General features: G+C 42.6%; 1 protein-coding gene across 1 annotated transcript; it reads left to right on the top strand.

The window, feature by feature from the left end:
* The first annotated feature begins 6,947 nt into the window (after positions 1-6,947).
* Positions 6,948-20,894, top strand: LOC139213923 (nuclear receptor ROR-beta-like). The gene is made up of 10 exons (XM_070844629.1): positions 6,948-7,521; positions 13,681-13,766; positions 13,885-14,026; positions 14,478-15,005; positions 15,934-16,055; positions 16,201-16,333; positions 16,789-16,896; positions 17,536-17,646; positions 18,075-18,187; positions 18,275-20,894. Exons 1-10 carry the CDS (start codon positions 7,515-7,517, stop codon positions 18,434-18,436), a joined length of 1,512 nt encoding a protein of 503 aa, XP_070700730.1. The 5' UTR covers positions 6,948-7,514; the 3' UTR covers positions 18,437-20,894.
* Positions 20,895-21,024: the final 130 nt, after the last annotated feature.

The following is a 21,024-nucleotide window of genomic DNA, read 5'->3' on the forward strand; positions in this document are numbered from 1 at the left end:
GATGAGGTCATGGCTGCCAAAAAAAAAAAAAAAAAAAAAGAGTTGTTGAGAAAATGAAAAGAACATTTAAATAGCATTACTGATTCTGTCTCCAGGCAACATTGTGCACAATGGTTGTGTCTGTATTATGGCCTTAAATGTTTCAGACAGAAGAATAGGTTTGTTTGAGAGGAATAAGTGGATTTAAAGAGAGAAAGAGGAGGACTGTTTTGGTGAGGATTCATATTCATAGATTAGACAGATTCATATTAGAGGTTTAAAGTTTGTCCTTTCTTTGTATCAGGTTAAAACAGTAATGACAAAGTACTGAGAAAGCATCAAGTGCTGCACAAAGATGGGCCAAAACAAATTCTGGGTTACGTCAATTGTTATTGAGGACTCACTGGACTAACACCCCTCCAGTGTTTTCAGCCACTCAAGAGGTCACCCAGGTGAGCAAAGTGCAGAGATAAGAAAAATATCAGCCTGTCTTCAGTCTGTCACTGAGGATGAGGACTTCAGCGGAGCAGAAAGTTCACTGAATAAGGGAAGGAAAAGATTTTAAAAAAACGTCTGCGGGCCTTTAAAAAAAAAAAAAGAATAAAAAGGGAATGTGCAGTTTTGGGCTGGCTAAACGGAACAGTTGAGAATACACGACACAGAAACAGATGACAGGGCAGAAATGTTTGCCATATTAAGTTGCCCTTTTACTGTTTTATGTAGTTAAATCTATTTTCAGTTGGTACAGTTTGGTTTCAGGAAAGTTTTGCTTTGTCCTTTCAAGCAGAAAGTCAGATTGCTCCATTAAACTGTGGCCTCCAAACTGAAATGTGGACTATTTGAAGCCAGAGGGGGAAACAATCATCCTACTGGAGAAAACTGAGGGTCAAGTGTAGCTGTGTGAATGAGTATGAGCCATTAATGTAAAAGTGACCTGGAGATGCAGTGGCTTAATGAAGAGAAGCACCTGTCACTGCTGCAGTACGTGTTAATCCTGGTAACACGTTGTATTGCAACGGCCTTGAAAACACAGATTTCTAAATCAAGAACCCCAAAAAAGCAGGAAATGTAAGATGACATCCTGTTTATTAGGAATTGCAGCTTATATTTTTGCAGTTATTGCATTTCTTAGTGACGTTCTGGTTTTATTAAAAGCTGCCTTGTGCTTCAAAGATGTTATTCTCTGAAAATAAAGGCAGAAACCTAATATTGCACAGGATATGAAGGGGTCCCGTATTTCGGATGCGGTCTGCTGTTATCATTAATTTCTTTTAAATCCCTTTAGGCTTATCCTGTTTTCACAGAGATATTTCCCAGATCTACCCAGATCTGGTATATCATTGTGGATATATTTGTCTGCTAGTCTCTGTCGATCTTTTTTTTTTTTTTACTCCCGTCTGCCTGTCTGTTGGTCTGCCCCCCCCCCTCCAACCCCCTGCCTGTCTCTCTCACCACTTGGCTCTCTTTTTCCTGCCTCGCTGCATCCATTCCTGTCTGTCTGGTACTGTTTGAAAGTGCCCTTTACACGTCGGTAGTGAGGCAGGGTGGTGGGTGGGTGAGGGAGGAGTGGGGGGGGGTTTCCATCGCTCTAACTAGGTCAGTGAAGACACACCCCTCTCTCCCCTTACTGTGCCCCTGCTCTCCCCCTCCTGTCTACTTTCTCTCCCTTTTCCTCCTCTGCTCCCCGCTGTGACGCAATGCAGACTTTCTGCACAGTCGTCCTGTTTCTCTCCTTTCACCTCCGAAATAACACTAATAAACACTTCCACTTCATTGATGACAGTGGTGCATCCTCCAAATCAGTAATCAGCATCCACCAAACACAACAACATCCACGGAGCAAAGGCACTTTTACAGGTGTCAAGTTAGATGAATCCGCTGCACCACGTGGATCCGCTTATCAGCCAGAGTTTCAATGATCTGGTCCAACTTCTTGTTGTGATAACAGATTACATAATGCAATCTGTCAATCTGTGATCAGCCACTTGCACACATGGAGGGGCAGTCAGCAGCAGCCATCAGAAATTGTGTCACTGTTACTGTGCATTTGCTTTGGGAACACAAAGATGATGTGTGTGTCTGCCTGTGTCTGTGTATGTGTCTGCCTTTGTGTGTGTGTGTGTGTGTGTGTCAGAGATGATGACAACAATCGTTGCATTCATCTGCTGTTTTCAAACCCCATAAAATACTTAACTTGGCTCATGTGTCTTTACAGTCTGTTCACAATATGGACTGAAAACCATGAAATATGCATGCTGAAGAGCAAACTCCAAGTATTACATAAGCACAACATATTGTACCACACACCCAACACTAGATGTCCCTGTTTCTGCTGGCTGCGCTCCCATGAGTCATCTGGGCGGTTATATATGAACTGAATCTCACCCATGCCTGCCTCTTACCAAATGCAGTGTATGATATGTGAGAATGCAGAGTGTGATATGTGATATGTGTGTACGCACTGTGTATTGTATGTGTTGAACAGAAGGTCGTAGAGAAAGAGGCGAAAAAATCTGGGGGGGGGTTAATATGATAAACTTGTTCAGAAACCAGACAAGAGGTGTGCAATGAAAGATAAATGTACAGAGGAAGATCCTGTTGTTTCATGTTTGAATATGAATTGATCATCACAGAGGGATTTCTCAGTTACTCCATTCTTCCCTGATTAGATCATCTGCAGCAGTTACAGGATTAAACAAAAACGAGCTCTAGTCTTGCATGAAAATGAGAGGGAATAGAGGATCTAAGGGAGCACGGGAGGAGAAATATGAGGTGGGTGAATGGGAGTAAATGGGAGGGTGAAAAAGCAGTGAGATAAGGAGTGTATGAGTGCCCAGCAGTGCCCCGAGGAAGGCACACAACAGATGTAGGTCATCAGGCCAAAGATGGGGGAAAAAAGACGATGTGAGCGAAAGCGAGAATAGTTACAGTTGAGGAACATATGCAGAAAAATGTTTCCACCTCGTTGTGCTTGTTTTGCTGTGGATAGAAATCACAGAGTTGTCACACTTATGATCATATGCGTGGATCCATATGTGTGTGAATTCACACTCACTTGGGTGTAACTGGGTCAAGTTCACGTGGCAAAGCATGTTGATTCACACTGGAGATAAACACAGTTGCCACCGCAACCTCCATTTACTCTTAACAAATCTTTACATTGCACATATTTGCATTTGCATCGGATTTCAAAGTTAACGTTGACACAGACAAAAGTTGAACAGTCTCCACAAATGTACACATCTAAGCCCAGAGCTTTCATTTATGATCAGTCATGACCAGGTTCACACTTAAATCAATCAACTGGCTTTTGTTTTGATGTATTACCTGAATTAGAGTTTCAGTTCTGTGAATGTGTCAGCACCAGAGGCCTCCCTCTATTCAAGCGTCTGTGGGTGTGGATGTCAAACCTGCTTTGCCAGGAACAAAGGGAGCAAGATGTCGAAGGGCGGTTGAAAAGGAAAAGGAGAGAGTGAGTGACTGAGGGAGAGATATGCTGCTGATTGTCTTTGTAAAGACAAGTCTGGATATACTGTAGAAATTTAAACATGGGTGTAACATGTGTGTGTGTGTGTGTGCTATGTTAGAAGACATGCTTGTATGTTATGGAGGTTTAAGGAAGTGAGCTTTGATTCATGTGACTATTTGTTCAAAGGAAATAGAGAAGAACCCGTCTGTACTTACTGTACAGTGGCCTTGAGCAAACACTAGATGGTCATATGTAACATTATAATCAAACTGAGATGGTCTGTGAACAGATCATTATCAGATCAATGCAGGTGTGGATTGATCGGATTTGATTGACAGAACCCAAAACTATCCACCACCTGTCATCAGATCCTGATTCAAATGTTCACACCGAGAAAAACAGAAATACAGAAATGCCTCCTGTAAAATAACCTGAAAAGTGTTCTTAATTTGGCAGGAAACCGTGTGTTTATGTAAGACTCAGTTTACATATGAGAATATACATGGAAAAAAAATGTAAATATTATGAAAATGAGTTGCATTTTTAGCCACTGGTCAGGTTTTGAAGCTACACTCAGGCTTGACTGAGGTCGTGCTCATCTTAACAAACGGGTGTTGATGATTTTTTTTATATTAAATATTACTGTATTACTACATTAAATGTCGTAAGAACTGTTGTCGCAGACTCCACAATAGCAGTCACACATTTCAGTAGAGTAATTGTGTGTAAGGCAGGCCAAGGACACTACAAGTGTCTACTATGCTTCTTCTCTTGCTGTAATTAATGCGAGTTGGGGGAGCCTGTGTGCTCAGTGAGATGAATCTGCACCTAATGACCTGTGATTGAACCCATATATTATTTATTCTGCAGGCTTTATCAGACCTGTGTGCAGTGTATGAAAAGATAGATGAAGATAAAGAGGACGGCGAATGTGAAATAGAAACGATGGAGATACGACAACGAAGTGAAGTTGGAGTCGAGTGGGGGAGGATGAGCAGATTTTGACAGGAGGGAACGGTGTTTGTACTCTATCTGACACACTGACCCAGTGACGCAGCAAAGCTCACAGCTCCAGATTACAGAGCCGTGGCTGTAGGGAGGGGAGGAGAGAGGGATTAATGGTGCCTCCAGAGAGAAGAAAACAGGGAGATTAACTGAAAGAGGAAAGAGGGAGGGATTACAGCTCTGTGGATGGCAGGAGCCAGAAATAATCCCAACAAACTGACTGGCACATTCCAGTACATGTGTATGTGCTCGTGTGTGTTTTTGCTTTCGCCTTTTTGTGGGTGTGATGTAATAATTAGTGCAAATTAGGGACTAAAGGACACGGCGTGGTGAATGTCATCTATGGCAGCTGTATGTTAAATTACCTCTGACCACCTAAATGTATGCAAACGATTTATAATGTGGCGTGTGAGAAGATAGACTGGAATGTAAGATGTTGATGCTGCTAAGGCAGAGAGATTGGCCACGGGGCCCCACTGAAACCATGTGCAGCCAATCAGTTACAGTTGGTCCCTCATCCCTACAAAGACTCTTTGATGTGAGCGAGGCCTTTAAATTCAACCCTGGGGAGTCACAAGGCTACACTGGCTTTGATCTGAGTCCGGAGAAACCTTACGCGGTTCCCAACAACAAGATCTTATGCACAACAACAAATTGTCTGACATTCGACAAGCACTGATTCATAGGTGGGTGGGAAAAATCTGAAAATCAGTGCACTGAACACTGTGTATGCGATCGGCTGTCCATATCTATTTGATGCCCATGAGGCTGTACAACGTAACTGGTATCAGCACAAAGTATCACTCTTAACCAACTGCTGTCTCCCATCATGTATTTTCTCATGCGCAGCAATCAAAGAGACTGTATACATAAACTCTGCCCTATAAAAAGATACTCCTACTATCTCAGACAGCCTAAAATACTCGTGGCAGGTGAGAGATCTTCTCTGTCCATCACTGGCTCCACAGGGCTGTCAGTTCTAAATGACTGTGTTGCTTTAGCAATGTTTTCCTGTACTTAAAAAAAGGCAAAGAGGATGCGGGCTATTTCACCTCCCTGTGTGCGCTGCAGTTCTGCTTGTTGTCACACAATCTATGATGTAAATATCTGTCCATTTATGTATCATTTCTCCCCCATCTGCTCCCTCATCCCGTTACGCAGCTGCTGGTAACCTTCCAAAAGCTTCCAGCCTCTCAAGCTCTAAGCTCCTCTTCTTCCTCCCCTCGTCTTTCACCTCTTACTTTATCATCAGGCAACAAAATGTCTGCCATATACGAGCCATGCCGAAGCCCTCCTCCTCCCACTCCCTTTCTCCCTCCTTTCTCCGCTGTCTAACCAAGCTGCACAGCGGTTACATAAGAGCTAAGGTCAAAGTGTCACTGCCGTTGTCAAGGGAGACATAGAACAGAGGGGCTTTAGAGGAGATGTGCACGGGGCGAGAGAGAGGGAAGAACAGCACACACAAACGGCTGAGAGGGAAAACGGTGCTGAGAAGGCTAGAAAATAAGGATCTGAACATGTGTGCATGAATAAATACATCAGGCTGTTAGTGTGACAAAGGAGACGAGGTGGCGTACAAATAAAAAAGAAATTATGTTTGGAAAAACAAGGAAGAGGGGGAGAGAAAACAAAAGAATGAGAGCGCATGTGTCTTTCTGTGTGGGTGAATGTGTGTGAGAGAGAAACAGAAAAACAATCTGTGACTGTAGGTGCTCTGTGCTCCGCTGCTCCACTAACCTAATTTGAGTAATCTCTGCCTTCATGCTGTTTCATAACACCGCTGCCAGAACATTGCATCATAAGGCCACCCGCTACAGCAACCCCCCACCCCCACCCCCCAGCACCCACCCACCACCTCATCGGCACCCACGGTCACACACTTTTACATCAGAATCTGTTTTTTGTTTGTATATTAAACCAGGAGAGACGAGCTGTAAATATGCTTCTTTTTTTTAAAATAAAATAAAATAAAAGAAGAAGAAAAAAGTGCAAAGAAAGTAAAAGCAAAGATAGTAACGTTTCTTTAAGACCACAGAAACAAGCATTTAAAAAGCTGCAACCAGTGAATTTTGTGCATTTTTGCCTATAAGAAGAGAGACAATTACTCACTTATCAGCTCTAAGTTCTGCTAATGTTTCTTTAAGAATTCTGCAAGATGGACACTTTTCAGGCTTTCATTTTTGGAAGTACACTTGTGCCAAATATTTGTATGATGTCATCCAGGTCAACACGTTAAGGCAAAAGCAGAAGACACTCAGTGAGGAAGGTGTGAGCTCTCTGGTAAACAAAGAACCTGTTTGATAGCCTCTTGATGTTTGTTTTTAATTTTAGCAACACCCAATTAGACAGATATCAATCTCGATGGCGTATCAACAGGCCACAATCTTTACTGTTAGAGAAGCTGGGGCTTATTACATAAAGTCAAAGAGGTGGAGAAAACAGAGGGGTGTCTGTTTTAAAGCAGAACTGACTGTAGCTCTCATTACCTTCCTATTATCTCCTGGAAGTGATCATCTTTATTCCTCACCACCACTGAGCACTAGTCAATCATTTGCCCAGCCACCTTAAACTCGCTCCCGATTGCGCGCCCCCGCGAGAGCTGCGAGAGGAGCTGTCGGCAGTGAGATCATGGGAGAGTCCACGCTTTGGAGAAAGTAGGTTAGCAGGGTAGACTGAGAGGAGAGCAAGCGGAGAGTCAGAGCGCAGACGGGGGGTCCATACGTCTCTCGTCCTCCGTGGAACTATTCTGTCAGAAAGTTGAGCCAAATCTCTTCGCAGGAACTGATACGATGCGATCCAAAGCGACTTTCTGCACTCTGCACTTATTCCGCTCGGACTTGACCGAGCGATAGAGGACGGGACTTTCGAGTAGTTTTTTTTTTCTTTTCTTTTTTTCCTTTTGGCCGTGCTTCACGAGAACTGTCTGCAGCCGGGACGAAGTTAATATTTACAGAGCCAGATCACTCTGGCTGCGGCGCGTTATCCTCCCCTATCCTGGCACCCACATTAACCACATGTAGCCGAGTTTCCACCGTCCAGCACAGAAGAAGAAAACACCAAAATGAGAGGTGAGTGGATTTTATGGCTCCATATACGTGTGCATGTTTAGTTGAACTTGGTGGTGATCGCTGCGTGCTTTTGTACGAGGCTGGAGCAGCCACATGTGTGCGCACGGGGACTTGAGCGCGCCTGCTTTCCTCCCAGTGCGCATTAATCCCCCATGACTGGATTATAGCCGCACAGAGCCAGAGGCTGCGTGCTCCGCACTGAAGTTCAACATGCAAGCGTGTGGTTCACTCTTGACAATCTGCTCAAGCAGGTTAATTAAGTTTTTGTTTGAGTTTTTTTAATCATCCAAGACTTCAGTTGCGCAGAAAAATTGCAAGTGTGCTTTATGACTCGCTGCGGAGCCAAAAGTGCCTGTTTTTGAAGGAATGCGAGTCAAATCTCACCTGGGAGTCCTTCTGTAAATTTTGTCAGGGGATCCATGTTAGAGTTACGCAATAAGGAGAGGGAGGGGCATGAGAGGAGGTTGTTGTTAACCAAAACTAGAATTATGTAATCTGTTATGCGGCTTTATGAGGTTTCCAGTCTGGTGAATTAAAATGTAAAAAGTGAACACTGTACACATCAATTCAGCTGTGTTTCTGCCACTATTTATACATAATGCTCTGACTTTGTGATCTTTTATATTTTTATAATTTGAAAAAAATAAAATAGTCCTGTGAAGATGCTCGCAAACCTTTTTGTTTTTCTATAATTTACTTAACGAGATGAATCTGAGCAGTGTTGGTGCAGCTGTGATGATGTTGTGACGTGATGGCTGTGCCAGCATGGCCGACAATGTGACCGTACGGAGGGAGAGGGACCAGGCTGTTCCACTGACCTAGTTATGTCACCCAACGTTATACAGCATTCGCAGCGGAGGGAGGGGGGGTGGCTGTGGGAAGCGCCGTGCCGCCGTACGTGCAGCGCCATGTGCGGCTCCGTGTGGTGCGACTGTCGGCCTTCAGCATGTCACAGGCTGAGCCTGGACTTGGGCGCCAGATAATTGTTATTAACAAGGAAGGTAGTTTATATACAGACTGTGCGGTAAACAGGTCTATAATTTAAAGGTATTCAATAAATAACCTCTAAATAGGTTGTATTTATTAATAATTCTAGTAATTGAAAGTGATTTACACGCAGCAGTTATTGGCTGCCAACAAACACTTGTACAGATCATAAATCATCCTTTTAGTGTTTGGTTCTGTTCTTGTGTTGCATTACTGAGATTTTCCCCCTCTGAGTATATTCCAACGTTGCAATCTTTTGTTCTGCGGGACAGGACATAAGCTGCATGGAGTGTTTTTTTTTTTTTTTTTTTTCTGCAGGGGAGGAAAGAGATGAATTTTTGCACTCCAAAGGGGGAGTGAGTAGGGAGGCAGAGGGGGCCTCCGGTGGAGGGAGGTTCCATTTCTGGCAGGATATCCAAATGTAAACAAACCAGGGCTCCTTCTGAGCTCACTGCGCTGAAAATGTAGGTTACTCACTCAACCTGCCGTTTCCTCGCAAGGAAAGCATGTCAGCGTTTTTATCCCACTTTGAGCACCCATAGGCGTACTGTATCTGCAATCACAATCGGTTTGGTCCAAAGTTGTTGAGTCATTCCAGCAGGCTTTGGCGTGCTGACAGACTTTTAGAGACCCTGTGGTGGTTGTCTAGACCCCTGACACTTCCTCTGGTTCACTGTACTGGATAGCAGAGTGCCCCTACTGCAGAATGTAACAGTATTTATTACATATGGACATAGCGAAAGATCATGAGACTCATGTCACACACCGACACCTGGTAGAAGAGGCCCCAGGAATTCTTAGCTCTGTTGTAATCCCCCCCTCTGAGGGCCTCAGCCCGGCCTCCTCTGGTATTTGCATCATTTAAAATAGATAGCCCCTTGATTTGAATGCGACACTCGACAGACAATGTTTTGTTTTTCAAGTATTATCATCTGTACAGAGTAAAATAGAAATATTTTGTAAGAGTTGTTGGCGGCGTAATGCAGCTGTTAGGTAGAAGGTGTCAGGTGTAATCAGTATGACAGCTGGTGAGGAAACAAAAAGGTTTTCTTTCCATATCTGAGGACCTATCTTCCCTCCTTGGGTTTATCTCTGCAGGCCTCGGGGCTTTTCAAACTCCTCATTTTACAGAAAACAAAAAAATTATGGAAAAAATTCCCGTTCTCTAACCTGATTTCAAAAGAGACGGAGGCGACGGGGCGACCGCAGTGGATTGTTGTGATACAGCTCTGTGCTGCACTGTAAGCCTACACCCAACTGTGAGGCAAGACACAACAAGCACTTCAGCATTGCTAATACGTTTAGAGTTCAAGCACAAGGACCATTTCATGGTGAGGTAAAGACCAGCTCTTATTCACCTTTGTGTCAATCTGTTGCTCAAGAACATTTAGTAGTCTGCATATTGTATAATAAGCAAAAACAAACTCGTACTCATACCAAAAAAGGTTGTAAAATTACAATATGGAGAGGTGATATGAAGTGTGTGTATGTGTGTGTGTTGAGCAAATGTGGTCGTAACATGTGCAGGTTCAAAATTCACATTTTTTCCTTTGTCACACTTGACACACTGACATACTGACTGACACACATGAACAGAGGATTACTGACTGGTCGTTCCATGTTAAGATACCAAGAAGTGAACTGTTGGAAGCACAAAGTCAGTGATTTTTCTCTGCTCCTCTACTCCACCCCTACTGAATTAGCCTTCTGTAGAGATAACACGGTTACACATTTAGCCGGCTGATAAACACACTCTGAACTGTTAAAGTGTCTGTTCCCAGCTAATTTTGAAAAACGGCTTGGGTGTGCCGCACAAAGTGTCTGTTACTGCTCAAACAACCGCACTGAAACACCACTCTTTGTTTGCCTTTTTGAGTGATGACATCTAATTTATTGCATTTCATATTAGCCCTATTTGTGACTTAGTTAATGTGTTAGTGGGTGACGAATGCAGCTTTCATTCATCATGTCAGCAAAGAGCAGGATTGGTATCGATCTTCTTGGAATGCCGGCTAGCTCTAGAGAGCTAAAGGTCAGATGACTAAGACCGGTGTTTTAGCACAGGTCAACAATGATATACAGGGTTAAAGGTAAATGTTGCTTTAACATTAGTGTGGCTACAGCTGCGGTGTCTGTGTGACAGTTGAATTTGTCATTTCTATAAAGTAAGCTAATTTTCACTGGTTGTTTATCTCATACCGGTCTGTTTTTTGCAGAGATTAATGATCTAATAAATCAATGATTAGATAGACAGAAAATGATTTGGCAGCTGTTGTTAAAATCACTTTTTGAAGCAAAAATGTTATAATGATGTAAACAGAAACAATCAACTGATTAATTAAGAAAATAATAGATAAGTATAATCAATAATTAAAATAATTGTTTGTTGCAGTTCAGTTCTTCAAAGCATCCCTGTTCATTCTCTGTACTTGTTAATGCATTGTGTGAAGGTAATTGGTTCAACTCTATAGTCATTTTTCATTTACCAGCTTACGCACAAGACAATCACATTATAGAGATGGATATCTCACTGTGTCTGTGGGCCTGGATATCTGCAGAGAGTCAGAGGAGTGAGAGAGCATGTATGTGTGGCGGTAGCAGGGGTGGGTGGCTGGGCATCTGTGTAATTCTGGCTCTCAGCACAGGACAAGAATAGAACGGGTTGAAGCAGAAGCTCAATGTCAAAGTACCGAGGAGAGGGGTGGGGGCTGAATAGCTGACATTCAAGTTCGGGGCATTGAGTTGACTGTAGCCAGATACAGTATGGGCTACAACAGTCAAATCAAATGTGGTTTCTTGTGAATGAGTGTTTGAGTGTTTGTGTGTGTTTGAAATCAGTCCACACAGACACTGGCTTTATGGGAAATCAGTGGAAATCGGTGTTACCTAGTAACTGGTAAGTGCAGCTATTCTAAGCTTATTAACGCTTCCCCTCTCAGGTAATTTTGTTATTATGTAACACAGCCACTTTTGTGATGCAAGCTATGGGTCTTTGGGGAAGTGTTTTACAGGGGAGTCCGAGCATTGTTCAGCTCCACCTTAAAACTGGCCTGCGGAGAGCCGGGATCGCGCCTGCCTCCCTCCTCCCGCTCCCCCTGCAGTGGGAAAGTGTGTCAGTAGGACAGACTGTCCACATGGGCTGACAGGCTACAGCGCCAGAGTGACGGGTGACTCAGCCAATACAAAGGAGGCTACGAACGGCCCTCAGCCAGTCGGAAAGAGAGAGTGTGTGGAGGGCGGGGTGTCGGTGTTGCTAGAGTGAGCCTGCTGAATGAGTGTTGTGAGGAATGCTCACAGACGAGAGTTATATAACTGTGAGATGAGGGAGGGGTGGAGGGGAACCTGAGAGAAAGAGAGGAAGGGAGGGAGGGAGATATTTTTCCATTGCATGCCTGCAGCTGCCATGATCAGTTGGAGTATTTTAGTCAACAGTTTAGAGAAGAGACAGCCGACTGTGTCATTAAAGGGGGAAAGAAGTGGAAAGTTGTGTTTTCCAGTACCTAAGAGTGCAACAATTCTCCTCAATTACTCCTTCACGACTAAGTGGTTTTCCACACGTCGTGAAGTGAGTTTCTTGTACACTCAAGACTGTACAGACAGTAAGACTGAGCAGTAACTATCTAATATTATAGCTGCGGTTATTGTTCTCTGGTCAATACAGAAGGAGTCTTTGTGTGTGTGTGTGTGTCATGTGTGAGAGTATCATGTGATTCCCTATCTGTTTGTGTACTCTGTTCTTTCATGGGGGCCACATGCAGGGTGCACACAAACTCAGTTAATGTTATCTTCTCTTGTACTGTATGTACTTGTGGGACAGTGTGGCTGCCGGGTTGTTGCCATCAATAGAACATTTTAATTAGTTAATGATCATCACATCTGGTTTCTCATTCGTTGGACCAATTACATGACATGTTTTGATCTTTGGTCGGAACACTCTGGTGCAAAGTACAAGATTTGTCTCTGTTTCAGTTTCTAAAATGTGTTAATAATTTCCAATGAGAGTACTAATAAAGCATAATTTATATAGTGTTTCCTCATTACTGGAGAGTTTCAGAGACTTTAAAGCATCTTAAATATTATATATTAAATATATATAAACCTGAAACTCAACAGCTCCCAGACAAGGGAGGCAAGGATAGGTGTAATATAACAATCCAGTGAAACAGAAATTGTTGGAAGCCTTGCAGCTGCATTTTGCATCAGCTGGAGGCAGGACATGGACATGGACACTTCTAATAGAGCTCAGAGTACACAGCAGTCTGACTGTGACGAGATAAAAGCATGGGCAACCTTTTCAAGGTCCACAGAAGATACAAAAGACTCAATTTTGGCTGAGAGCTATAAGCTTTGAGCTAGAGAAAACATGATAGCGCCACAAAAAATGACCAGCAAAACAGAATGAAAAATAGAGACAAAGCTAGTGGCTGAAATATGTCTGGCTTGCATTATAGTGACGGAGAAGCGGCAAGAATTACAATAAAAGGATCTCATATTTTGTAGACTTTGCAGAAAGAAGTTCTGTTACATCCATCACTTAGAAAGAGAGGAAATATGTAACACATGCTGATTTGGCCATCTTGTTAAGTTTTAGCAGGACTCACTGTACAGCTGTGTATCATTAGCACACCCCTGGAAATCATGTGTTTACTGGCAGAACGGAGAGCATTAAGGGATAGAGAACTGACTACTGAGAGCAAGACCAGTCAAAAAAACACAGTCCAGATCAAGAGTAATTAGATTTAAGGATTTACTGATCTCTGCTGATTCAACAGAATCTGCAGTGAACAGTAAATCACTATTAATTTAGCCAGTTGTTGTGCTGTACAGAGCAGTGAGGTCTCAAAAATCTTATTCATAAAGAAAATCATTAACAGTCTTTGTTAAAAATAACACTTTACACTGACAACACGCTGGTGTTGAATATAAGCCAAATGTGGGCGTGTGTGTGTACATCTGACTGAATGTATCCTGTTACTCAATGTTGTGCTACTGTTTAGATATTAACTGTTTCTGGCAACAGTCCACAGTATGACTCAGTCGTGTCAAACTGCTGTGCTTCACTAAGCACATCTCAACTTCACTTTCTATGTAAATGTGAGGCTATTTCATACACTAGGACGCATTAGGCAGCATCATTCTGACCTCTCGTCAATGTTGTTTTTGGTCCTTCAGCTCAAATCGAGGTCATCCCCTGCAAGATCTGTGGGGACAAGTCCTCAGGAATCCACTACGGGGTCATTACCTGCGAAGGCTGCAAGGTGAGGAAGAAACACAGAGAATAAACCAGGCTGCCAAACTCAACTTCACCAAACCTGTTTTATCTCAGTCCTTCGTGCCATTTATGGTGTTTGTATATCTGTGCTTGCGTTTGTCTAGGGTTTCTTCCGTCGCAGCCAGCAGAACAATGCCATGTACTCTTGTTCCCGCCAGAGGAACTGCCTGATCGACCGAACTAACCGTAACCGCTGCCAGCACTGCCGCCTACAGAAGTGTCTGGCTTTGGGCATGAGCAGAGATGGTAAATGCACTCAAAGAACACATTGTGCGCTCACACTACCTGTAACCATGACATTCAACCGTTAAACTTAAAACGGTTGAATGTCTGAATCCCAGAGCATGTGCTCCTTTAATTCAAAGCTGATACCAGGAGAATTCGAAGCCTCCAGCTGTAATGTTTCAGCTGTCGCTTGTTGCCCTCTCCTGTAGGTTGCAGAGAGAAAACAAATACAGTGTACAGACTGTGGAGGTGACAAACTGTCATCATGCAATCTGTAAATAGAGACTGGAACATACAGTACTTATGGATAAGGTGGCAGAAGTCATCTATGTGGGCCAGAAATATCTTACAATTAGACTGAGTCATCTATATTCATTTTAGCCTTATACTAAGTACATAGCTAAGTGCAGTTCATTGGGTGATGTCTGTAAAATGTTTTATTTGTCTACTAAAATCTATTTTCTTTCTGCAGCCGTCAAGTTTGGTCGTATGTCTAAGAAGCAGCGTGACAGCCTCTACGCTGAGGTTCAAAAACACCAGAAGTCCCAGGAGTGTGTGGGCTCTGGAGGAGCAGGCTCTACTGCTCTGTCCTTACCCAAGGAGGACGGTGTCTGTGGTGGAGGCGGGGAGGATGGTGAAGAGGGCCTGAGCCGGTCCTTCAGCAGTGGGGGCTCAAGTTCAACCCTCAGCGATCTGGATGACATTGCGGCGCTGCCTGACCTGTTTGACCTGCCGCTGACCCCCGAGGAGGCCAGCGAGTACTGCAGCCTGGAGCTGCTCGGCGGAGGTGCCAGCACCGGGAACACCTCCAACTCATCGTCCTCTTCTTCCTCTTCCTCATCCTTGTCCAATCAGAATTCCCCACAGCAGACCATACTGGACGGAGCAGACAGCAATGGGATTCAGCTCCTGCACACACATTCTCACACACATCCGCTGCTGGGACACACACACACACTGCTGGACCATCTGCCTGATGACTGCTCAGTGACAGAACTTGGTGAGTAGCGACTTTGATAAATACAATGATTACAGTGATGATGGCAATGGTGACAATGATCTCTTCTTTTATTCACTAATTACCTTCACAAACACAGAGTCTGTATGAGAATATCTAATAATAATTGTGATCTGAGCTTTTATGTAGTCGGGCATTATAACGGCAGCATGGCATAAGTATGCTGTACTATTGGATATTCTGGTGTAAAATGCAGCACAGTAGCTGTTGTGGTAATTATGTTTTCTCCTTTTATTGTGGAATTTGCTAAATCAATTTGCAATTATTTGCTCAGGAAAGGTGCAAGTAAATTAAATGAGAGCAGAGATCATTTGAGAAGACAAATTGACTCAATTAGCACGAGGGCATATTTCATAAACAGCTTAGCAAAAAAAGAGCCATAAAGATACATGGGAGAGCACAACAGGATAAGGACAAGATTAAATGGGCAAAACAAACAGGAACCAAGCAATGTGAAATGAGCGTAAGAAACAGAAATACAAGCTCAAAAACAGGGATAAAGGGATGATAGTGTAGTGGTATTTACTGAGGTAAGGCGGCAAACGCATTTTTAGAGAAGTGTCCCTGGAGATCTTAAGGGGGAGAATACATTTCTATTTTATTTTACATCTTTATGCTTTGTGGCAACAGTAATCTGCAAGGAGAGTTTGAATAGGACTCTGGGGACTTCTAAAGGAAGAAATGAGGAAACATTGTGACTGGTGGATATTATAAGTGCAGGAGGAGGAAAACATCCTAACAGCTGCGGAAATAAAATGAATAGACGAGCCAGTAGCGCTCAATCTCGTCTAGGGCACCAGCGGCAAACAGCAAAGGCGCTGCAAAGCACCTGCTTATTCAAGGTCACATCACAAACAATCTGAGAGACAAAACGCTGATGTTCATGTGTATATGTTGTTGTTTTTCACAGAGCGCATCACTCAGAGTATTGTTAAATCTCACTTGGAGACATGTCAGTACAGCGCTGAAGACATGAAGAGATTCACCTGGGTACAATACACACCTGAGGAAACGCGTGCTTTTCAGAACAAGGTACACCAGTGTTCACTTTTTAGACCCTAAAGTCTGACATATATTTACAGCACTGAGACCAGATCAGAATGACAGCTCAGTGTCACAAAAGTGATGTCAACAGACTTGTAACACTTACATCTCGGTTTTTCTGTCACTTTCACAGTTAGCTGAGTGGATGTGGCAGCAGTGTGCGCACCACATCACCAACGCCATTCAGTATGTGGTGGAGTTTGCCAAACGCATTGCTGGCTTCATGGACCTGTGCCAGAATGATCAGATTATATTGCTGAAAGCAGGTCAGTGTCCAATCTAAAAATGCTCCCATCAAAAATACTTAATGTACAGAGTTGATTCTTCCAAAGTAAATACAGTCTGAAACTTGCTAACTTTATTTCCTTCCTGTTTTTTTTGTCTCCAACCTTTCTACCTTTGTCTTCATTTATTTGTTCAAAAAAAATTACACACACACTGGAAACAAAATTTTCAATCAATTCATAAAATTCATTAATTTACTTATCTTAAATCTTATGAACTTAAAAAAAACCTTTGTGGATATCCATGTTATCCTGTTGGTTTTTTTTTAAACGGTTCAAAAATGTGTCATATATGCTTCACACCAATCTGAATCAAAATTATTTACATTTTGTTGTGTTGTTCTGTGCATGTTGGAGTGTCTCCACCCTTCCCTCCCCTTTCTTCGTCTTTCCCCCTCTCTCCATATCTCTGCCTCTATCTATGGTTACCCTTTCAGGGTGTCTGGAAGTGCTGCTGATACGTATGTGCAGAGCTTTCAACGTCAACAACAACACGATTTTCTTCAACGGGAAGTTTGCCCCAGCTCAGTTGTTCAAAGCACTTGGTGAGTATTCAGATAATTAACAGGGACACAGGAAAACGTAACTTTCATACTCTTTATGTTTGTTAGAAAATCCTATGCCCTGTTCGCATGCACTGTGCAATAGTTACCATAAATGCCTCTGCAGGACTGTTCTCACTCCGTTATTGACTCTGTAGGACAGTAACAGCAGCAGTTTCTAAAAGCTATAGATGCCTTTGAAGAGAAGTAACTGAAAGCCTTCTGCTGGATTTTTCTTTTCAATTTCTAAAGCATTGTCTTGCCTCTTTGGTCCCACTAGAGCTGTGTAACAATGAAAGACAAACAGTACAGCAGTACAACAGTGTGATACAGTCATTTAAGGGAAAAACCCAAGTTGTGTAACTTCAGAAGATATATTATGTCATGTCAATACAGCAGTATTTCTATGTAATCTGCTTTTAATTGATTTTGAAAACGCTTGAATCCTAAGAGACCAGACAGACAGTAATTTAACTAGATAATTTTGACACTAAGAAGAGCCAAAGTGTTCTTGGCCAATAATGCCAGAAATAAAAAGAATAATGGGGCTCAATCATCCTCCTGGGTCAGTTGCAGGACTTATTTGAGTCTTCAAGCTATTGTTCTTGACAGTTACTTTATGTATTTCCTGTGTTCATGCAGGTTGTGATGACCTGGTCAGTGCAGTGTTTGACCTGGGAAAAGGACTCTGCCGTCTGCAGCTGTCTGATGAAGAGATGGCTCTGTTTAGCGCTGCCGTCCTTCTATCCCCTGGTGATTATCTTTATTCCTCTTTCTCACTCACACATACATAGATAAAGACAAACACGTTCAAGAAAAAGTCTTTTCAACGCTGTTCTGAATATATATTGTTTGTAGATGTCTCCAACATGCAGGTTTTCAATTTTTGCAGATTATTTAGCTATTTAGATTAATTATAAAACCTGAGGAGGAAGGAACATTTTTTGAGTAGATTGTAAAGTTTTCCGAGCATATGAAATGTTTTTGAGAAAATTTGTAAAAATTATGTGTGAGACATCTGATGTGCTTCCATTGCATTAAACGGTGAAGCCATAAAAGAAACATAGGGTTGGATTTAAACAGTTCACTCACTGTAAACATAATATTACAGTCACAGAATATACAGTCACCGTGGGAGATAATATATAATATATAAGGGGTTCATATTTTCTTTCCTGTAGATCGACCCTGGCTTACAGAAGGCCAAAAGGTTCAGAAACTCCAAGAGAAAGTCTACCTGGCTCTGCAGCACAGTCTACATAAGAGCGGTGCTTCTGAGGAGAAACTGGACAAGGTAAAGACAGCAGTACAGCTCTTCTTAAACACATACAAATGTACAAACATACATAAACTTACCTCTGTATCTCTCCTGTCCCCACAGATGGTGTCCAAGCTGCCCATAATGAAGTCTATCTGTAACCTCCACATTGATAAGCTGGAGTTTTTCCGTCTGGTCCACCCAGAGACCGCCTACAGTTTCCCACCGTTGTACCGGGAAGTGTTTGGCAGCGAGATGTCTCTGCCGGACTCCACCAACAGCTAGACAGACAGGCAGACAGACAAGCTATGGAGAGAGTGTTTTAAGAGGTAGGGAAGCAAGAGGAGAGACAGAGGAGGATAGACATGTTGAAATTCAACAACCAGCAGTTAAGAGACAATCCAGGACTTTAAATGCTCCGTCTCCCATGATCCCAAAGTAGTCCTCCACTTTCCCAGCAGGCAAAGCACCTTACACTACAGACCACACACGCTCATGGTCCTTTGCATATTGTAGCATTAACAACAAGAAAACGGGCATCGTAACAATAACACAGCAGCCCACAAAGCATAAGACAGCTCCAAGCTCTAAGACTTGTTGAACATCAGATCCACTGAGGATCGCCCAACCAGTTATGAATGTACCTCATCGATAAGCACCAGTGCACAAGCCAGAACCTACAGTAACAGTGAATGTACAACCCTGCCACTCTGAGACCGAGTTTTACACATATTATTAGAATGAAATTGTGTTGATCATCGGGTCTCACTGTTAATTCAGCTATCAGTCAATATTCCTCTCTACATTAATGCATCTCAGTATGGTACGCACGCGTATTCATACAGACAATATCCTCATACTGACCATCACTTAGGGACCAAGATCGTGAGTCATTTTCTCTGGCATAAAAAGAGACACGCAGAAAGGATATGACTCGCGGCTTAGGCTGACCTCCTTAATCAGCTGAGAACCATTTTCACACAGATTTAGACAGTGTTCGGTGCTGCCTCTTTGTAGGCTCTTGTAATGCAATGAGAAACCTCAGTCCCACACACCCCTTCCCTTGTAAATGCCACTTAGAGACAGGACAAGATGAAATTATCTTTAATTTATATACACATTTATAAACAAATATTTTAAATAAGAATGTAAATAGTTGACTATATAAGTATATGGAGAGAGAGTAAGAATGTGTGAGTTCAGTTCAGAGAGAAAGGGAGAGAAAAGTGGATAGTAAGACGCAGAGAGGGAAGAAAAGACGGATATTTCGCGAAGGCTGATGTTTGGACTCTGGACCATTTCCTCTCTTGACAGTACTCTCAGGTTACCATGGCAACAGCCCCCTTCTTGCCTTGACGGCAAACCCAGCTGGGTTAGGCGCGGTCATCACGCAAGCGGCGGGGTGGACACTTGTTGCAGATGCAGACGCAGCGGGGGAGGCAGTGAACCCAAACACAGGCGAGAGAGAGAAAAAAAGAAAAACATCGCCTTGCGTTTAAACTGAGAGCTTTTTCAGTCTGCGCTGTACTGCCCCCCCCTTCTCAAATCCACACCCCCGACTAGAGGACAAACAGGACAAGGAAGAGAGAAAGCAAGGCAAAAGATGACTTCATGAACTGTATAATAACAGGGGATACACAGTGTCTCCCCACCTGTTTCTAACCAGCACTCAGTGCAGTAGGTGTCGTATAATTGTCTTTCACTCATGATGTTTCAGTTGGCTAAAGGCCGGGACGACAGTGGTCCATAACATGTATCATAAACCCTCCACACTGGTTGGAGCAACTGTATTATTTTGTACATTTGCTGTTCCTCTCTCCTTCAGTCCCAAACCCAACACTTGTCCAAATACCAAGCACTTATACTTTCCTCTATCTCACTGGACACTAGTCTAAGACCAGACAGAGCTACCAGCTGCCCCCCTGAGTTGGGCCTCAATGCCAGTAAGACTTAATAGTTTCTGTTTTATTTTATTTTATTTTTTTTATTATTCCATATCTGTCACACAAGGTCACTCATAACTGTTTACATTTTTCATGTGCATAAGTAACAGTTTCTGAAGGTTGTTATAGCATTGAGATGATGATGATGATGATGATGATGATGATGATGTCTTACTTGGGGTGCTGTGAAGCTTTTGAGCAGAGTCCGAGGACCTGCTGCCTGCCGCTCAGGGAGCTAGCTGTGATCTCCTGTCCCTTTATTACCTGTGTCGTCCTTTAGCCTTGTGCTCCTCACACCTTTGCACCTAAGATGAGACCCATAACCATAATCACTGTGGACGTGAGTTCTATTTTTGTGAATGTTGATCACAAAGTGTCAAAGCCCTTCCCATTTGTCCTAAAGTTGTAACATTACATTTCAAGACATAGGAATTAAAAAGAAAAAAGAAGAAGAAATAAATCAGTTAGAGTTAAAGATGAATTTCATTATTGGGATTTAATGTTTTTTTGCTGTGATTTTCATTTATTTGTCAGTCTTTTATCCACCTTTTTCTTTACATGTCTCCACTTTTGTCTTGTAAAGTCAGTGATCTATTTTTTTTAATTGAAGAAAGATTAGGAAAAGTACAAACAAACAAGAATAGTTTGTCTCCCTTCTCTTTCCCTGTATGACAAAATGTACAAGAGGTATATTACTAGTCCAAGAGTAACTGAGTCACAGCGCAATATATATTGTTGTCCAATGGGATACATTGTATGTGGTTTTAAGAATGTAATAAATGGTTTCCTTTTCTTTGAAATGTTTCATTTAATTTTATTTGGCTTTCATGCTGATATATATATGCTGAATAATGAAACTTTGCATATTGCTGAGTGATCAGATTGATCTGATGTTATAAACATGCAAATGTAGGGGCCACTACACAGACT

This window comes from Pempheris klunzingeri, chromosome 15 (assembly GCF_042242105.1).
Source record: "Pempheris klunzingeri isolate RE-2024b chromosome 15, fPemKlu1.hap1, whole genome shotgun sequence".
Taxonomy (NCBI): domain Eukaryota; kingdom Metazoa; phylum Chordata; class Actinopteri; order Acropomatiformes; family Pempheridae; genus Pempheris; species Pempheris klunzingeri.

Bases quoted from the DNA above. Each gene is read 5' to 3' on its own strand.
- LOC139213923 (XM_070844629.1), top strand. The intron at 13,767-13,884 runs GTGAGGAAGAAA...GCGTTTGTCTAG, and splicing joins TTACCTGCGAAGGCTGCAAG to GGTTTCTTCCGTCGCAGCCA. The intron at 16,056-16,200 runs GTACACCAGTGT...TCACTTTCACAG, and splicing joins CGCGTGCTTTTCAGAACAAG to TTAGCTGAGTGGATGTGGCA.